The 21,245-nt window shown below is 43.6% G+C and overlaps 1 protein-coding gene across 1 annotated transcript in view; it reads left to right on the forward strand.

Annotated features, from left to right (window-relative positions):
- Positions 1 to 1,415: 1,415 nt before the first annotated feature.
- The window catches only part of slc24a3 (solute carrier family 24 member 3), an 83,310-nt gene continuing 63,480 nt past the window's right edge, over positions 1,416 to 21,245 (forward strand). Inside the window, exons 1-2 of the mRNA XM_031578841.2 lie at positions 1,416 to 2,341; positions 15,246 to 15,389. Of these exons, the coding sequence (XP_031434701.1) occupies positions 2,149 to 2,341; positions 15,246 to 15,389 (337 nt within the window). The 5' untranslated portion in view covers positions 1,416 to 2,148. The remainder of the gene's footprint in view (positions 2,342 to 15,245; positions 15,390 to 21,245) is intronic.

The following is a 21,245-nucleotide window of genomic DNA, read 5'->3' on the forward strand; positions in this document are numbered from 1 at the left end:
CTTTATTCCAACCTCCGCCAGCAGTCATTGTAAGAGTATAGCCTCTACCTGCAATATACTGTATATATGAACACATATGAAAAGAGAATCTTCCACACTGATTACTGAATACAGACTCTCACAAACTGAATTAAGTATGCTAACGTCAGGTACTTGTACAGGAGACAATGAGGCTGAGCCTTGATAGGTCATCAAGATCATTCTATGTTCCCTATTTAAGACTGTGGTTTTCGAAAGAAACACCAGGGGAAGTGAGCCACAGTGTGACTGTTCAGTGGGAGATATAATGAAGGGCTCATTTGGCTAGGCCCTATCAGCCTGTGATCAGAGAGTGTCACTACAAATGCCAAATAGGTGAGCGCCATTTATTTTGAGAGAATCAACAATTGCAAATCTGTTCCCCATCCTACCCATGTCTGTTTAATCAGGCTACAGTGTACTGTAGGAGAAAAGAAAAAGAAGAAAAAAGAAAAACCCTTAACGAGAACACAACCCAGCCGAGTCATTGTTTTTTTATGTTTTGATGTCCTGAATCTTAACCAAGTGTCTCTTCCCTGAACAGAGATTAAACCCAATCTGTCAGCATGTGCCCCTGGCTCTTGGAGTCTCTGAGCACCGTCTTTAATCTCTTTCTCTTTCTGTCGCTCTCCACTCAAGCACTACCTCTGTTCTAGATTGATCAGTCATTCTATTGCTACGCCCTTCTGTGTGTGGTGGCTTTCCATCCCTGACACAATTACCACAATATGAATGGGATCCTTACACTAAAACTACTGTACCTTTTGACCGTCTTGGTTGTAAACCAGCATGGAAATGAACACATGAGATATTTGCTCTCCACAAACTTTCAAAACCTTTTAAAATTGTACCCTTAACACCTAGAAAAATACAGAAAACAGTAATTCAGTAATTCGTGGTACCTATATATCCAGATCATTTGTGACAAATAATTGTTAAGGTTAGTTAACCCTGTAGCCTACCACAGCTTGTTCACTCTCTCACTATTTGGGGAAAATAGGCTACTGACATCCCAGTCGTCTAGATTTAGGAAAACGCAATTTGTTCCTTTATATATCCTATATTACTATATGGCTTATCTCCAGCGGTAAGCTCCCATTAAAATCGGTCTTTCTGCTCCTCAAACCAGTTGGCTGCTTAGATCAGAAAGAAAAACAACAAATTACAACAGCAAGGAAGACAGTTTCCCAAAAAAGCACGGCCTACAGGAACGCTATTTAAAATATATTTATTCATAAATATGCCAGGTGTTTCACTGTTATGTCTTCAATAGTGCGTATCAGTTATTAGAAGGTTCTATTTTTTTTCGTCTACAGTAAACAGTGAACTAACAATATACATCTATACAAAATATAATTTTATAAAGAAAATACTTCCTGTTGCCGACTTTTACGCGTTAGAGTTTCACCACACCACAATTTAGATTCAATGGCCTTCAGAAGAGTCATAACAGCCTAAATAATCACCCGAGAAAAAAAATGCTCATTTATAGTGCGTTGTACTGTCGATCAAGTATAGGAAAAAAAAGAATACGGTGGATCTTCACCTGTCACATGCCTTAGCTGATGCCATCGACAACTTTATGCAACCAACAGGTCAATCCAACAGGTGGCGGCATTGAGCAAATAGGCTATTTTCTGGCCACATAGAGCTGCTTTGCTTGAAAAATCTTTGTAAAAAGCCCCTCCTCTTCACCACCCCCTCCATAATGTTAGGGAAAGGTATTTCACCACCGAGCAGCTGCACTGTATCAAGCTGTATTAAGGCCCCCCCTCTTTTGCTCACTCCCCTATGCTCAGCCCTCCCACTGCCGTTCACTCTCCAACATCATCTAGCCCACTACCAATCGTGGTCTGCAACAATCGGTACCGAGGAGACGCAATCAAATGGAGCGCTTCTTTCTTTCGCGATATCTATATTTCGCGTCATCGGGATTTGAAATAATATAGAATCAAACAGCTTTAACACAAAGCGAAGCCCTCAACAGCTGCGCGTGAACACTGTCAAAAACACCTCTTCCTTGTCTAAACTTTCCCCATCGTTCTCTCCGCCACCCCGATCCCAAGAATCTCTTTTGCACTATCCACACAATTCTCTAACGTCGGGCACTCTCGCTGTCGAGGTTTCGAAATGGATGGGGTTATCGTTGGCTGGATGCCGGAGTCTGCCGGGGTCCAGAGTTGCCCGCTGCAAGTGATGCTCAGCCAGAAGAAGATCAAAGCGAGAAGGAAACGGCGAAAGGAGTTGTTCGTTGGACAGATGTGCTTCATGGGGCTTTTGGTTATGGTGGTGTCCGGTTTGTCGCATTTCGCCGAAAACTCTGGTGAGTCCACACTGACACCGAATGGTCAGAGCCTAATAAAGTCTGACACGAAAGTGCAGCAGAGCTTCCATGGTACATGTCGGAAGTTAGCCTGGTTATCTTGTGTTTTTGCGTGAGTTTCGCATGGTCCTCCCTGGGTAGGCTGTGTTTTAGGCTGAAGGAATGAGGCAACACAATGACATGTTACGTAGGTGGCAGTACATTTGATAAACACATGAACGAAGCCAGTTGAGCCACTTCAAGTTATCCAGTAATTAAATGTGCAGACTGAAGAATTGTCTCTGAAAGGAGTGAACCGTTTTAGATCCATAAGTTTCATACATACATGAACTGACAAGTGTTGATGGAGAATTTTCGCTTACTTAACCTTATTGGTCTATGTCATATTGTAGTCTGGGATGATTTATATATAAAAGTATATTCCTTTAAGGCCTTACTTGTCACTTGCTTCGCATGAATGATCCCAGAGCCCACCAGCACATTCAACAAGCTCGAAAACATGTCACATCTTTCAATCTTTCGGCAACTTCTTTTCCAAAAAAACTGACTCTGATATTATTGCTTGTGTGGGCTAATGACAAAAATCATATTCTCATAGCAAAGAGTTTCTGATGAGGAGTTGTGCTTGGGATATTTTAAAGTCTGTGTGAATGCTTGCTCATCAACGCTACTAAAGTATAATCGTCTGTCAGGACAGTTTGATGTGGACCTGATATAATTCTGTCTCCTGGGACTACTTTCAGCTCATTTTTAACCCCACTGGGAGCAATATGGATCATAACACACTTCACTGCAAACAGATTTTTCCGGAAAGATAGAAAAATAAATAATGTGATGAAAAGTGAATACAGGGGAGTGACAAAGGTGTGTGTGATCACTCTTTAGCCCAGATTGATTGGAAGAGTGAGTGATGTGAATGTGTTTGGTGTTAACTTAATTAAGCTGTGCATGAATCTTAAAAGACCAAACACTTCCAATGTCTCTATCTGTTTGTATTTCCATTGCTTGGCGCTCTAGTCCATCTCTGTGATAGCTGTAGTACTGGCCCCTGGGCTTCGTCCAAGCAAATCTTCCTGTTGTCAATAGTTGGACTCCATGGAAAATCCTTGCTAGTGGTTTTACCTGTTAGCGTTGTTAAACCCGTTAATGAATGGGGTCAGCTTTTCTTGAAGAGACAGGTGGACTGAGGAGAAGAGTGAATGAAATGGGAGACAACCTCCTTGTTTGTCTGAGGCCTGAGTCAGAGATAGGAATGTTTTTGTTTACCTGAGGCCTGAGTCAGAGATAGGAATGTTTTTGTTTACCTGATAAAAAGAAGAGGAGGGTGGCGAGCGGGATTCCCTCTGGAGTAACAAGTTCGAGGAACACCTCCACTTTGCTGAGGTGAGGATTTAACCAACAACACTGCGTGGTCCCCTGCAGCGCTCTCTGTCTCTCTCTTGTGTGTGTGTGTGTGTGTGTGTGTGTGTGTGAGAGAGAGAGAGAGAGAGAGGGAGAGAGGGAGAGAGGGAGAGAGAGAGAGAGAGATAGAGATAGAGATAGAGAGGGAGAGATAGAGATAGAGATAGAGATATCTCATTTATCATCTGCACCGGCCCCTTTCTTGCTCACCCTGGCTGAGTAGCAGCGCGCTTCATTATTTGAGCTAGTTTTACAGCACACAGCGCCGGAGCGGTGACAGCGAGCCCTTCCCAGATGGATGGCCTTTTCAGCTTTATTCTCTATTGGACAAATAAATGGGAGTTTGGATCGACAGTCTATTCTCTCAGCACGGCAGTGAGAAATCACCAGCCCCACAGTTTAATTGTGACTCATATTGAAGGAGGGTATCCAAAAATGATGTGTGTTCTTTTTTAATTTAGGTAGATTTCTGCCGTTGGTGTTGTAAACTAGCGTGGGTTGCTGCAACCCGGGAGGTACAGCTACGATGAAGATTATGAAGCGTTGATCCATAGGGTTACTTTACTGCATGGACCCATTCCCCATCATCAGCTGGCCTCTATCATTGCCAAAACTGTCTAAAGTTCTCTTTGAAACATGGCCCTGTGAAAGGACTAACACAGGCCCATAGAACCAGCATCAGTGTTTGAGGTTCAGGAGACAGGCCCATAGAACCAGCGCCAGTAGGGACTAACACAGGCCCATAGAAACCAGCACCAGTAAGGACAAACACAGGCCCATAGAAACCAGCACCAGTGTTTGAGGTTCAGGAGACAGGCCCATAGAAACCAGCACCAGTAAGGACAAACACAGGCCCATAGAAACCAGCACCAGTGTTTGAGGTTCAGGAGACAGGCCCATAGAAACCAGCACCAGTAAGGACTAACACAGGCCCATAGAAACCAGCACCAGTAAGGACAAACACAGGCCCATAGAAACCAGCACCAGTGTTTGAGGTTCAGGAGACAGGCCCATAGAACCAGCACCAGTAAGGACTAACACAGGCCCATAGAACCAGCACCAGTAAGGACTAACACAGGCCCATAGAAACCAGCACCAGTAAGGACTAACACAGGCCCATAGAAACCAGCACCAGTGTTTGAGGTTCAGGAGACAGTGCATGCAGTGAACTCGTAAAGAAAGTGCTATGGTGTTTGTCGGCCAATGAACAACAGAGGGTTTGCAGAGATTTCTTGAGTTTGGATGATGATGATACATTCAGCAACAAGGAACAGGTGGAGGGTGCTGCTGTTGGGTCAAATTGATGGGAGACACGTGTGCGTTCTGTTTGCTTGTCCCCATAGCAACAATCACAGTTATCTGCCCCTAAACTGGTAGCATACCATTGTCCTCGACATCACAGGTATTTAGTGGCTGTGCTGTTTGGATGCAGATGCTCACTGTCACTCTGCACTGGGGGAAGGCAAACATTACTGCAAGAGTTTTACAACTGAGTCAATCTGCCCCTATTACCAACCAGTCTGTTGCTCGTCTGTAAAGTCCTTATCTTGCCTTCATTCTGTTCATTTCATTCCAGACACTGCATTGCCAAAGCCATGGTGGTGAGACAAACACTCAAAATGGACAACATGCGGTACATTTAACCCATCCTGTAAATTGTGTTCAACAAATAGGCCTACATCCTCTCTGATTTCATTCTTCAGCTACATAGACATGGAAAAAAACTTTTAAAAAAAAGACATATGAAACTTAGTCATGTTTATGGCCAATTAAATTCAGCTGTCAGTTAAATCAGTTTTATTCTATGATTACAATCAGCATTTCTTACCATAGTTGGTTATGGACTGCAGCTGGACTGTGTTCATGACATAAAAACTCTGGGAATGAAAAAGGGATCTGTGAAATGTCACCGTTAAATAAATGAAAGAGGAATGCATCAAATCCCTTCATACAGGACCAGTTAGTCCTTCTTTTCTCTTTTCGGCTGCACAAAATACATGAGCTTTTGCGAGTCCAGTATGCCATGGAGACTTTAATCAGATACGTCTAAGTTGTGGTTTGTGATACAACCACAAATCTATAGCATCACCACCATATATGAGACCAGCTTATCTTTTCTTCTATCAAAAACGTAAAACGGACCAAGAGTGTTTTCTGTTTTCTGTCCTGTTTGAACAGTCATGATGCCTTACCAAACATATGGATCCCAGTGTGTGTGTGTGTGTGTGTGTTTGTGTGTGTGTGCAAGCGATACAGAGAGGGGGAAAGAAAGAGACAGAAGAAGAGAGAGAAGGAGAAGGGATGGAGCAGACGTCCACTGGGAGGTTTTGGGTACCAGCACACATTAGTGCACAGGGATCAATGATCCATGGCAAAGGACGTGAACACTGAGGTTGAACTTACTGCCTGCGGTGATCATGTTTAGTAAATATTAAGCAATAAAAAAAAAAAAAATTTTAAGGGCCAGGGCCTTTCATGTAAATATGCCCGTTTCTCCTGAATGTTCACATATGGCAAAAGGGGAGATTTTTTTCATCTGATTCAGATGGTTTATGGTTCGTGTGTGTGTGTGTGTGTGTGTGTGTGTGTTTGTGCTTTATTTTGGCCATGAGTTGGGAAGAACACTTCCTCCCTAACGTTAGGATATTTGATAGATACATTTATTCATAGGTCAGTTAGTCAATATGTGAATAGTGCAGGGATATAAACACACCTCAATAATTACACCTTGGAGTATTTCTGGCCCAATTCCCCTTGAATAGAGTCTGCCTAATTAATTGAGAAGCCTTTTCTAAAGCAGAGGCCTATTCTGGTACCCACAGGAGTCAGGGTGGGCTGGATGTGCAGAGGGGTACAGCAACATGCCACAGGCATATGATGGGGTGAGAGAGAGAGAGAGAGAGAGAGAGAGAGAGAGGGATTGTTCTCACTCTGGTGCCTCTTTCTTTTAAGTTCTAGCCTGGCATTATCCATTGTGGTTGCCGGGATGTTAGAGAAAGAAAGAAATGGAAGGAGAGAGAGCGCAGGTCATTAATTCAGAGGAGGAGAGCCCGCCCTACATACCTTTCCTCTCCTCCATATATAGCCCACCCTAAATGTCCTCATTAGGTGTGTGTGATTTATGACATGCCACCATCTCCCCACCCCCCACCCCCCACCCCAACCCTCCACACACACACACACACACACACGAGAGGGAAGTGTGAGGACGAGCGGATGTCAGGCCCGCAAACACGCAACGCGAGATTGCTTGGGGTTTACGAAGTAGGAGAAAGCCCTTAAATGCTTTGGGAGCGGGGATGGAGGTCCTCGTGGAGTAAATCCAATGCAACCCCTTGCTGACCCCGACCTGCTGCTGGAGGAGGCCATGGCCAACTAGGGTGGGGGCTGGAGGAGGGCCAGACGGATGCCTGGAGTGGGAAGTGTAGGGATGGAGAACAGCACTCCATGTTCTTTTGCAAATCTGATACTAAGACTCAACAGCAGACGGGGTTTGCCAGTTTACTTAATGCTTTCCTGCTGAATCCAAACGCTGATCCCACCCACTGACACTGAACAACCTGGTCTGGCAAAGACTAGCCTATGGCCTACCACATGAGCTGTAGACACCAGTTGCCTCAGAGGCAAATGATGGAATGAATGATAGCGGTCTGATGGCAGATAGCTTGACGTTGTAGGACCAGGTTGTTTGCAGTGATATTGGGGCATTTAGATTGGATTCACAGACAGAGCGGCTACTTTAGGATTATCAGGTTCTTCCCCATGTACAATAGACCTGATAAACGTAGAATTCCAGCTTCACAAGTTGTTCAGTTTGGAACAGGATTGGCAGACCCAGGTCATGGTCTTGTAATGCTGCCCATCATGTGTGGAGCAGTGTGGACAGGCTTTGTGTTGGCCAGAGAGAACCTGTTTAGATTATTAGATACAGTCATTATTTATTATTTTATAACACGATATAGGAGTGGAGTTTTCTGCCTGTACTCTATATATCATAATTCTTTTTCTATAGTGATTGCTTTTACATGGTTGTCAGAGACACGCAAAAAAGGACGAGATGGACACCTTATAGTATCCACAGTACTCTGAACCTATTGAAAAAAGGACAAGATGGACACCTTATAGTATCCACAGTACTCTGAGCCTATTGAAAAAAGGACAAGATGGACACCTTATAGTATCCACAGTACTCTGAACCTGTTTAGATTATTAGATACAGTCATTTCCTAATTTCCTAAATTTCCCTCGGGATTAATAAAGTATCCATCTATCTATCTATCTATCAGTTAGTTTTCTGCCTGTACTCTATATATCATAATTCTTTTTCTATAGTGATTGCTTTTACATGGTTATCAGAGACACGCAAAAAAGGACAAGATGGACACCTTATAGTATCCACAGTACTCTGAACCTACAGTATTGCTGAGTGCTTCATAAGTCACCTCTGCTCACATTAACAGTACTAACTGGGTCGAGACACCTGCTACCTGTACGAAGTAGGGCACGGGAACTAATTAGCCCTTTAATAGCTTCGGTGGATATTGCTCTGCATGTTTGCTGTTGAAAAGAAGAAGCGGAAGGGATATTGCTATCCAGCTGTGAAGACTGGTGAGGCTTTTTGTTTGGCAGGTTTCAGACGCGGCTACTTTTAAACTGTGTATAACCAAAGCTTTGTGTCGGGGGGGAAAAAAAGACAAATATGCTTGAGATATTAAAATCTGCGACGGGAGAATAATACGTTTCAAACCTCTAATCTTTTGACCGAAGCGGCATTTATGTAAGCAGTTATTTGATAGACTGTCTGATTACATAAAGCCGCAGTCAGAACTCATTTGAGGCTAGGGTAGGGTTTTATCACTAAACCTGCGAGTGAGGGCTGTGCTCAAACGTATTCCCTCCGCGGGGGATGGAAGCTCCGCTCCTCTTCGTGATGCCTGTAGCTTTCCCCTCTGTTTTTCTCCTCTCCTCCTGTTACTTCTGAAAGGTCAGGAGAGTTCAGCCTGGCAAATTAGCATCCAAAAAACTGGAATATCTGAGAGCTCCACTCGCAAGCCCCTTAGCTTGGTGCCAAATGTGGGATGACACTCTATTACCCAGGCCAGCAATTCTGGTTCTTCGCAATCGTTTAATTAGCATGATTTGCTTTGAATCGCAAGCTTGTCAGAGCTCTGTGCTTGGTTGCCATTGCTGTTTGAGTGGACTCCAAATGGTGGTGTTAACTTGGAGTCGTCTGGTGTTATGCAGACATCTTTAAGTTATGTTTTTAACATCAAGCCAGGGCTCTTTCAGCCTGGTAATGTAAGCCATCTGCACAGAAAAGTGGAATGCTTTTCTGCCATTTTGAGGCAGTGTTTTTTTTTTCGAGCGGGTAACTTAAGTAATTTGTGATTGAAAGACAAAGCAATGTTTTTTGTCACAGGTCTGAAAGCCTGATATTGTCTGTGCACTTGTTATCGTTTGAGAAACGAGTCCAGCCGCTCTGCAGTCAAGCAAACACTAGAACATCATGCCTTTCTCTGGCCTTTGCTCCCTGGCTTCAACAAGCTGACATCATTTTGATTATTTTGGCACAGCTAATTTGATTACTGTAGCCTATTTGCCAAAATAACTGAAATCATAGCCTGTTCAGTATGTGACCACGGTGCTTTAACTCCTAAAATGGACTGACTCACTGTGTCTAACAATGATTCGAATCATATTGTTTGCTACAATCAACGTGCTAACATGTCAGCACATAAGTTACATCCTGACCTGAAGTCGTGACTCTCTTTTGGGCCGACCCCGAATCTTCTCTTGCCTAGTATGACAGAGACCCGAGAAGGGGAATCGAAGGGGCGCTTTTGACCGATATGACCTCCTGCTGGGATAACTCCCTGGCCTCAAAGCCCGTGCTTGGACTGCCCTCTTTTTGATGGCCCTGAAGAGGCAAATGTCTTTCCGTCATCCAAGTTGACAGCACACACTCACAGTGGGAGGTTTGGCGCACCGGGCGCTAATGAGCTTATTAAGATGCCCGTCACATTCATAAACGAGCAATTACTGATACTCCATTCACGCACTTTTAAAAATAGACTCTATTGATCTTCGTAATAAACCACCAGAGATACAGTTTAATCAAGAGACTGGAGAGTGAGGTCATTAACCCCTCGAAAGCGGGTCACCGTGTCTGTTTAAGGGGCATTCATTCTAGTTTTAGTCAATCCTAGCAGCTTCGCTCAGCTGAATTCAAAGGATTCAAATTCATTATTGATTATTGATTTTGAGAGATCTGCTGACATCACCCATCATTGTGAGAGAGGGGAGGGAAGGTGTGCATACCTGGTTTCAGCTCTCCACGGAGGACAGGTGTTCAGGGGTCTACAACGCCGCTCCTCTCCCCTCTTTGTCCTTTTCCCATCCAGTGCCTCGCTCAACTTGCTAATGAAGATGAACTGGGTGATTAACGTTAGGCAGTGCTGGATGGATGGGGGGGCTAAATTTACCGCGGCGTTGACAGTATGGGGGTGAGGTCGGAGAGACTCGCCATTGTGCGGGACTGGTGGTAATCCCCTTCATTGCTCAGCTTTCCCATTTGCAAACTGGGACATCCTAGCACATGTGTCGTGTGTTCAGCCACTGGGCCATTGAGCTGCTGCTGCCGCCACTGCCAGGTCTGAACATGAGATCTCTCTGCTGTTGACTGTGACCCCATAGCCACGGGCATGCATCATTAGTTGAGTGCCATGTATGAAAGCGTGTTGAAACAAGGTCTTTCTTCCAGCACAGTGCGTCGGTTGGGAGCTGGGCCAAGCGCCTACTGCAGCGGCTCTCCTGTGGAGCCATTGGGGTGTAGAACTATACAGTTAATTGGGGTGTTCACACCTATACAGTTCATTGGGGTGTAGAACTATACAGTTCTATGAGGTCTGGATGTGAATATGTTCAGGCTTCTCATTTGCTAAAAAGAGACTGCATGTGCAGTGACTAACTCAAATAAGTCCCTGCACTGTAAACTGAATAATTGTTTATTTTCTTATGTTGTTACTGATGTTTTTATAAACATATGTGCATGCTTCCTGAAAGCTCCAGAAACCAAGGAGATATAAATACTCTGTCAACCAACTGACTATTTCTGTTTTGGGGTCAAATATGTATGAAGTTGCATAATATTAACAAATACATTTATTTTTGTCATCAAAGTTTACGTTATTTATTTTAGACATGCTTCGCCTTTCTTAATTCACCATATTGATGATTATAGTACTCAGAGAGAGACAGAGAGAGACAGAGAGAGGGCTAGAAAAGTAATGCAGGTTTTTTGCAATATCTATTTTTTACCTCAGGGAAATCACCTGTATTGTTGATTATTTCTGTGCAGCAGTGTTGTTAGTATTTATACTAGTGTTGTCGGTATATGGTTCTTTGTGCTACATTTGGGGAAGTGGGTCTTTTGCCGCCCTTCAGAGCTTTGTCCCATTTAAGAATGAGAAACAAAACTGTATCATTTTCTGTAGCCTTCATCCAATCACCACCAGTGTTATCTGCGTTGTTGTGTGCGTTCAGCAGACGTTGAAGGAGAAACCCGTTAGCTACCTGCTAGCCTCTCTGCTAGTCACCTATGTTAAAAATCTCTGTGTACAACCTTGTTGTGACATCATTTTCAGGGCTATCTGTCTGCCTCAGTCTTTGTTTAACAGGGTCTTACATCATTGGTCCTCTGTCATCTGAGCTGTTATGTCAGATCTCCATAGAAACCCCCCACACACACACACACTCACACACACACACACATGCACACTAATAAACAGTGTGTAGTGTGTCTTCTGAGCATCTTCGCATCATTGAACAGATAATGCTGTTACAACATAACGTCAGAAGCCCACATGATGTCTGCAGTAGATTTGTCATCCCTCTGCAAGAGTGCGGGCACAGTGAGGAAGGAGAGAGGGAGGCAGAGAGAGAGAGAGAGAGAAAGAGAGCAAGAGAGATAGATAGATAGATCTCTCTCTCTTCTCTCAACATGCTGTAGCACGCGGGGGCTGCGCTGCATGCCTAATTGGACACATGTCTCCAAGCAGGGGCAGTCTCCGTCACTCTTGCCACTGAGGAGAGGAGATAGAAGAGGGGAGGGGAGGAGAGGGGAGGGGAGGGGAGGGGAGGGGAGAGGAGAGGAGAGGAGAGAGAGAGAGGGAGAGGAGGAGAGGAGGGGAAGAGGAGAGGAGGGGAGAAGAGAGGAGAGGAGAGAAGAGAGCGAGGGAGAGGAGAGGAGGGGAAGAGGAAGGCAGAGAACGGGGGGGGGGGGGGGTTCTTTCAGTACTTACTGTAGTTCTGTCCTCCGCTGAGCCATTCCAGGTCTCACAGAACCCAACCCAAAACATGTATACGCACACATATTCACAGGCTCGTTCACAGGCTCGCTGACAGAACCCAACCCAAAACATGAATATGCACACATACTCACAGACTCATTCTGGGTTTCACAGAACCCAACCCAAAACATGTATATGCACACATATTCACAGGCTCGTTCCAGGTCTGACAGAACCCAACCCAAAACATGTATACGCACACATATTTACTGGGATACATAGACAGTGTCCATGCAGATGCTTGCACATACGCACACAGCAAACATTCAAACAAGCCACCAATCAACAACATCGATGAACATGTACTGCACACACACGCATGCAGGCACGCACACACACACACACACACACACACAAACACACACACATACACACATAGACAAAATGCCACATCTCTGCCTCCTCTGCTCAGCTATGATGCTTGGTAAGACCACAAAGAGATAGAGTATTATCTGCAGCAGTGGTTAACTTAACGTAACGTAACGTAACGGCTAACATCTAACACTTCCATCTTCTGTCTGGGAGGATGCCTGACCCCAGCCTGTCAAGATGTCAGAAGACTTGTTTTTTAGCATCCATTCCTCTGGTTCAGTGTCACTGGAGAAGAGCATGTATGAGAACAGGAGAGGTGACGGTCACCAACACTTGTGGCAGCCTGTATTCTCTTTCAGAGCTGTGCGATATGACCTCAAATAAATATCCCAGTCATTTCACAGATTTACCTTGGTGGGAATAAATCCACAATAATTTCTCTTGGATTGACAAATTGGAAAATGCCACTTCAGTAAATGCCAACGGGACAATACATCTCCGGGGAATATCACAATCTGTTTAAAGGACATCGTTACTGAAACTGATTATAACATTTGACATTTAGGAAAATCTATGTTGTATATGTTCTCCATAATTTGGCATTCAAACAAACAGTCACAATCTAAAATATACCTAATTTATTAAAATGATTTGGTACAAGGTTGGAGATGACAGTTTCGGTACATTTTCACCCTGCCCTATTCTTTTCCTCTGTCCTCTCCTCCATCCACCAAAATGAACACTGGAGGTCATACCAAGGACGAGAGAGAGAGAGAGAGAGAGAGAGAGAGAGAGAGAGAGAGAGGAGAGGAAAAGCTAGAGAAAAGGAGAGCGGGGGTCTTGATGTCATCATCCCTTGGCGCATGTCATAAGTATGTTTTTCTTCATCTGCAGCAAGGGGGATGGTAATTGTGTTTCTTTTCCCTTACGTTGGATAAAAATAGAAGTCATATTTTTAGCTCAGTGGAACTGACGTGGGGGGGGGGGTTGGGTGGAGGGCAACAAGGAGGAAGGCCTTTGCATAGTGACTGCCTGATGATGAGAGGAGCTGTGATGAGCTGGCAGGGGAGTGTGTGTGTCTGTGTGTGTGTGTGTGTGTGTGTGTGTGTGTGTGTGTGTGTGTGTGTGTGTGTCTGTGTGTGTGTGTGTGCGTGTGTGTGCGCGTCTCTGTGTGTGTGTGGGGGGAGGTGGGGTGTACTATGGAGAGGCGCTCGAGGACACAGTGACCCAGATGGCAGTGCTGCCAGAATAATCGGCCACTTGTGAGACGCAGCGGAGAGGCAGGGGCCCCCGCTGTGTGTGGCCGCGGTCATCATCCCACCGCTCGGCCCGCTCGCGCCGGCCCCGCGATTGTGCCGCCGCACCGTCAGCGCCGAGCCCCTCGCGCAACAGACGGGCCTCATGAATATTCCCAGACGAGAGCGACCCGCCGCCTGTTACTGCTGTGTGTGTGTGTGTGTGAGAGCATGTGTGTGTGAGGTTTTAACGCTGTTTAAAACATTCTGGGCTGGGCTGCCGGTGTCCTTGTGAGCACCATGTGAAAAGAGAGGAGCCGATGCGATGCTTAACGCCACGCTGAATGGGAGTGTGAAGAGTGTTATCTAATCCGGCGACCGAGGCCAATGTTTAGCCCCAATAGTGGTGCTCCGCTCTTGAGCGTTGAGAATGCTTGCAATGGCTGAAAGCTGATTAGCATTTTCTATTTAATGTTACATTCAAAAATCTCTCTGAAAGGCCACTGAAGCCATGTGAAATTGTCAACTATAAATATTACTCTCTTGCAGCTGAATGCCTAGCTTTTCTGTGATTCGCTTGGTCTCTGTTTTGTGTTTTTTTTTTCCCCAGTTATTTTCGCGTGCATTCTGAACTCAACAGAAATGCCTTTAAAGGTTGTACATGAATTATATAACTTTCTACTCGAACTGGTGAAGCTGAGAGCTGATGGAGTTATTTCATAGACACAATTTAAACAGCCTTTAGGAATATTATAATAATAACCCAGGGATTCTACCAAGACCTTTTTGAAAAGGTTTCAAGTAGAATCTGTCAGGGTTCCAGAGGACCAAAGAGCCTTTCTTCAGGTGTGTGTGTGTGTGTGTGTGTGTGTGTGTGTGTGTGTGTGTGTGTGTTATGCCATGGCCTTTGCCCTCCGTGGCCATTGACCACTTAACAAGCACATTATTAAACAGGAACGCCATCAACTAGAATCACACAGTCTGTTGCAAGATTGGAGTGATGATTTCACAACGGATTTAGTATTTAGAATTTAGTATGGAAGCCTCTCACACTTCTCATATCTGTAAAGAAAATGTGATGTGCACATGTGAAAACAGATGTTTAGTTGATGAGTATATGAGTGTACAACAGTTGATGAGTATATGAGCATATAACAGTTGATTAGTTAATGAGTAAATGCCACTTTGCATCACCATAGATACTTTGGATACAAATATGACATCCCTACGTCTGCCACTTGGCAGTGTCTGTACGTAGGGGGAACACACTTGACATGGGTATCACTAAACAGGCAACAAACGAAGACATTTTGTAAAAGCACTAGCATTCTCCTTCCAATAAAAAAGAATTTCGGCATCAGACATGAATGCTACCTGGATCACATGACTGTGTTTGTATTCAGTATGACATGCCATTTTCTGATCCCTCAATAGGTATTTTTATATAAGAGGATTTTCCACAACAAAAGTCCCGTGTCACATGTGGTTATTGAATGAAATTTTAAGACATTTCACCTCAATGGCTCTTTTAAGCACAGTGCCAAGCGTAAATGTTTCACATTAAGCAGTCCCTTAACATACATGCGTCTGTCTCTCGTGTCTGTGTAGGTTACCGCACACCCAGCATTGGACCCAAGGTTAGTCCGAGTTGGGAGAGCCGTCGGTTACTGCAAGAATACGAAGATACCTTCACGTATATACCAGAGACGACGGTGGAGACAAGTCGGCTGCCCAAGAACTGTACCGAGCCAGGTAAGGACGCACCTAACTCTGACACTCCCCCATCCTTGAATGTATTGTGTATTGAGTTGGAGTCCTGAAATGCAAATACGATATACAGCATAGGAGCGATGCATACTTAATGCGAATTTGATCAATCATTGAGTAAAAATCAGTACCCTGAGGGCATCAGGGACTCAGCTGCATGCTACAGAGGAGGACTGCAGTGGGACACACCTCATAGGTCACATGGTCTTGATGCTGGAGCTAAAGGGTGAGCGTAGTGGCTTCCTTTTTAGAGGGATAGCATCGATTTTACCCTGTCAATACATAGCATTGTCTGAGCACTTCAGAAAAACCTCAGTTATCTTTGTCTGTGTCTGTGTGTCTGTGTCTGTGTCTGTGTGTCTGTGTCTGTGTCTGTGTCTGTGTCTGTGTGTGTGTGTGTGTGTGTGTGTGTGTGTGTGTGTGTGTGTGTGTGTGTGTGTTTGCTTAGGGGTAGGGATATTGGTAATCGAACCTAACTGAAGCCCTTCTATGGTAACAAAGGTATGAGTGTAATTATTACAGTGTTTGGTTTGAACAAATAGAGCAAAAGGATTGTCTGTCTACACAGCAGTATAGGAGTATAATATCTGGAATTATTATAAGATTATATATCTACAGAGAGAAGAACAGTATTTGGTTCATTGCCTAAATTAACTTTCAAATTCAAATTTCAAAGTGATGCCACGTGCTGTTGTGGAGCGCATACGATATTTAAGCTTTTTGGACATGGAAGATGTTTGCTCCATAGTGTGTCTCGGTGGTGATTGTGCACTTCAAGGTATCCGGTAGCATATCGGTTGGTCTGCACCCAGCTTTTCCATTCTTTTCGATTGGAAGTTGATTAAATAAGGCTGTTCATGAAGCATATGAATGGTCTTCCCCACTCTACTCCTGTTATACAGGAGTTCCATTACTACCATAACATTTTGTGCTTCCGGTTATTGGTTGTTTGCGCCGATGAAGCCATCGCTCATCTGCCATTGTCTTCCTGCTGTAATTTAGTTGACTGAGCTGCGCTGTGCTTTGGCCAACCACTCCTGCATTGACAATTAATGAGTTAAGGCTAGCTTAATTGATTAATTAGCTAATTAAGGCTAGCTTAATTGATAGTGGGAGTACTAAAGTGTTGGCCCAGGCAAAGACTTATCGATACTGAGGGAAGATTGATTGCATGCCCCACACCCAGAGCCACCATCCTCTCCCTCAAACACTACAGTACCCATAAGGCATCAGGACACAAAGGCCTGAGTTGTAATAGGAGAGCTAGTCTAACATCCCTTCAGACACATCATATCTTCCCATGCAATCTGTCTCAGCACTAGCTATATACACTGCCTATTGTTTTTATGCTACTTTTCATGATCAGGTGATACATATTGACCCCTGACATGGTGGAGGATCATTTAAACCACCATAAACTATGAATTTAATGAAAATTGATGAAGTTTGATTTTGTACAATTACAGAATTTGCGTATGGAGGCAGGTGAAGGTGCTGTAACGGGGTGATGTTATATTAAATGTCCAATAACACTTTAATACATTTAATAGTGACAGGAAAAAAACCAGTGTTGATTGACATCAATTCTCTTTATTGATATGAAAAACTGAAGAAGAACTCTGTACTGTGTGAGTTATGTCAGTATACACACATACCACAGTACTGTCTATCTGCCTGACTGTAGAGAACCTGGGAATGCACGACTGGAAAGGTCGCGTTGAGCAGGGGTCTGTTGCTACTCTCGTTCCTGCCTAGTTTGTTGCTTCACCTTGTTCTGAGACTTGGTGGTATTAGTGATTAACATTGTAATGTTACTGTTAAGTTAATGTAATGTAATTCTAATGTTTACTGTTAAGTTAATGTAATGTAATGTAATTGTAATGTCTACTGTTAAGTTAATGTAATGTAATTGTAATGTTTACTATTAAGTTAATGCTAGCCAGCTAAGCTAACAGTATTGTGTTTCCTGCCATTACTGATTTGGTTTTGGTATTGAACCGATGGCAAGAACCAGAAAATGTCCCTGGTACTGGTTACAGACTATCAAGCGTTTGGTATCATGAAAACTTTCACACCTTCCTGTTAAATACTTATCCAATACACATTCCACTCTATGCGCTGTCTAGGAGTGTTATACTCTAGCAGCTCAGTTAGACCAGTAAACCAAAGAGGCTCCCCCTCCGCCGGGACTTTCCCATAGGTGTTGTGGGCTTCGTAAAAAAAAAGCCTAATGTGTCAGATGTGTTTTCACAAAGGAGCCCAGATTCCTTCGCTCAGCACACAGGGGCTGGGTTTGTTATTGTTTTTTTCCATGGCTGGATTTGTGCAAGCCATTCCAAGTGGGGTTCTGGTGTTTTAGGAGGCTGGGTTCCGTGCCAAACATGCTCTTGATCTCGTTGTTAAAGAGGGAAAAAAAGATGCCCATGGAAGGGGCCCAGATGCCCGCTTTTCCCCCAGCCTGGCGCCTTGGCAACGGTGCCGGGTTTCCTTGGTCTATTCTGTTCTGTCTGTGGGTTTGTGTGTTTGTGTGTGTTTGTGTGTGTGTGTGTGTGTGTGTGTGTGTATGTGTGTGTGTCTGTGTGTGTGTCTGTGTGTGTGTCTGTGTGTGTGTGTGTGTGTGTGTGTGTGTGTGTTATGTATTTGTGTGTGTCGCAAGTCTATAACAGTGCTATTTACGAACGTTCCTAATGCCTTGTATTTCAATCCGTGCCCCATCTGAAGATGTTATATTTAGAAGGAAAAATACTTAATGGCTTGTTTCCGCCTAATTATGATCTCCATCTTGAAATGCTGTAATTATTTTAATTAGGATTATTCTTGCTTTCCTGCACAATTGAATGCTCCTTAAAATGTGTTCTCTCTCTCTCTCTCTCTCTCTCTCTCTCTCGGCCTCCCTCCCTCCCTCTCTCTCTCTCTCTCTCTCTCTCTCTCTCTCTCTCTCTCTCTCTCTCTCTCTCTCTGCCTCTCACCACTCCCTATCCTCTCCTCATGTGTAGATGCATTATTAGAGCATGAGATATGATATCTAGTTACCTACACTCAGGTTATGCGAAGAAGCTTGTTCATTCCTAAACTAAGCCGGAGTAGGGTAATTAAAAACTCTGATGCTCAGCGGATGTTAATCATCGCCAACAGCTTGTGTTTTCTGGTGCAGTATAACAGCAGTGCTCACTGTGGCTGTGGTGGTCATTGTCATTGTCATTGTCATTGCCATTGTCATCATTTTAATGACAGCTGACCTCGGACCTGCTTAGGCAAAACCAATATATCTGGTACCAAGATGGACATTAATTCATGTTACTCATTAGCTTTGAGAGTCGCCAAGGTCACTAGTACAGGGAACAGAGGAGAACATACACACATGTGCAAATGTACATACACACACACACACGCACGCACGCATGCACGCACGCACACACACACACCCAGGTGCCTAGTGTTTTTTTTTTTTCATAAACTGGCTTTTGAGTGTGCTGCTTATGAGTCATTTCACATGTGACCTTTGTGAGCGGTGCCCCTTCCTGTCACAAGTACCCCTTTCACATACAAATGAATGTATCAGGAAAAAACAGCACTCCGTCGTCCATAACATTACATTTAGCAGACACTTTTATCCAAAGCGACTTACAAGGAAATTGCATTTATACATCAGGAGAAGTTTTAGGGGTTCAGTGTCTTGCTCAAGGACACTTACACACTAAGTAAGGAGGAGTGGGGAATCGAACTAGCAACCTTCCGATCACTAAACGACTCCTCTACCCCCTGTACAACTGTCGCCCACATAACGTTAAAGTAACAATGAAGACTGCATTTAACGGGATGCTACAAGCGTGAACCTCCATGTGACGGAAAAACATGCAAGGTCTCTAGCTTAGGGAACCATCTTAACAGTTGGCAATTGCCAAGGGTGAGGCAATGCAATGTGCTATACTTAAATAATGGATTGTACATACAAATAAATAAAGGATATTTAATTATATATACAACAGTATATAGTTAAAAGATAAGTAACATCATTAAATTAAGACTAAAATGCAGTAAGAATAGAGAGCAAGTTATAGAGCGCAATCATATGAGAAGAGAACCAGGATTTAAAAATTGCTACATTTAGGGCACTTCTTCTGGCAGTTTGTTGTAGTGGCATGCAGCACAACAGCTAAATGTTTGGACTTGGCTCTACCTCTACTAGCTGACCGGAGTCCATGGATCTAAGAGGCCGAATCGGTTTCTATTATTTAAACATATCAGAGATGTATTCCCAAGCCGTTCAGTGATTTATAGACTAGCAGCAACACTTTAAAATGGATTATGTAAGTACCTGGAAGACAATGTAAAGATTTTAGAACTGGAGTGAAGTGCTCTGTTCTCTTGGCCCTGGATGAAACTCCAGCAGCAGCATTTTGAATGAGCTGCAGCAGTTTAATGGTCTTTTGGGGAATACCAGTTTAGAGACCATTACAGCAGTACATCCTCCTGGAAATAAAAGCATGAATGAGCTTCTCTTGGACACCAACGTGAGATCTGAGTCTATAAGAACATCAAGATTTCAGACTTGGTCTTTGCATTTTAGAGCTCAAGAGTCGAGGTGTTTGCTAATGCTTATTCTCTTCTCTGTTGCCAAACATAATAATGTCTGTTTTACCCTTATTTAATTTAATACAATTTTGGCTCATCCAATTCTATAATTAGCTCTAAGCATTGACACACTGAGTCCATTGGACTGTAGTCATCTGGTGAGAGAGCCAGATATATCTGTGTAACTATGGTAACCACTGTTCAGTAGAGGTCCGAGAACTGATCCCTGGGGGATACCACATGTCACAGCCATGATTCATAAGGACTGCTCCGGAAAGTCATACCTAATTTTCCAACTTGTCCAGCAGTATTCTGTGATCTATAGTGTCAAATGCAACACTGAGATCAAGTAAAACCAGAACTGTTATTTTAACTGAATCAGCATTCACATATAATTGAACACTTTTCAGCCTGATAGAAATTTGTTAAAATGACCGTTTGAGTTGATTGAAAACTACTTTTTCAGTGATCTATTAGCTGTTTAACATCGACTAGATAATTATCATTTCATGTAAATGGGACTGCCATTTAAACAGTTTGAGGTTATTTAAAAGTGTCCTTAGTTAGCTAGCAACTAAGCAACCATAGCAACCAGTAAACCGTGTTTGTTGCATAGCCTGAAGCGAAATAACATTTTTCCAAATCAGCTTACCAGTAAAAGGCAGTATTGGGTTCAAAGTGATCGCAACCACTTGCGGATGATGTTTGTATGGCTTCACATAGACATTGAACAATTTTGAGAGAAAATAATGGGACATCATTGGGACTAAGGCTTACTCTGATAACAGTGTAGTGATTGACGAGAGAGAAGTCCCTCCTTCTCCTTGTCCTTCTCGAAAACACGTTAATCCAAAGGCTCCAATTCCCACTGGAGGATGACCGCCAGTGATTCTAGGTCGCCAGGCGATACATAAACTATTCAACTTTAGCGTTCCCACACAACACCATAGCACTAAATAAGCGCTCAATAAATGGCTTTCAATGTGAGAGGGAATGATGTAACAGAAACAGGCTCTCTTTGTCTCTGTGGAGAAAAACAGGCGTTTGTGCTTGGAAGGAGAGGTAGAAAAAGCAAAAGCAAAAGCAACACACGTGTTTATTTCTCAGCTGTCTCTCTCCATCTCTCTCTCTTTTTTAAAAATGGGTTCCTCCTTCGTTCCTTATCATAGCTGAGGACAGAACCAATGACAGCCTTAGTCATCTTCTCTGAACTGTAACAGCAGATATTTTGGCATTTGTTGACATGTTGTTGCTATGCATATACTC

The sequence above is a fragment of the Clupea harengus genome, chromosome 13, assembly GCF_900700415.2.
Source record: "Clupea harengus chromosome 13, Ch_v2.0.2, whole genome shotgun sequence".
NCBI classification, from domain to species: Eukaryota; Metazoa; Chordata; class Actinopteri; order Clupeiformes; family Clupeidae; genus Clupea; species Clupea harengus.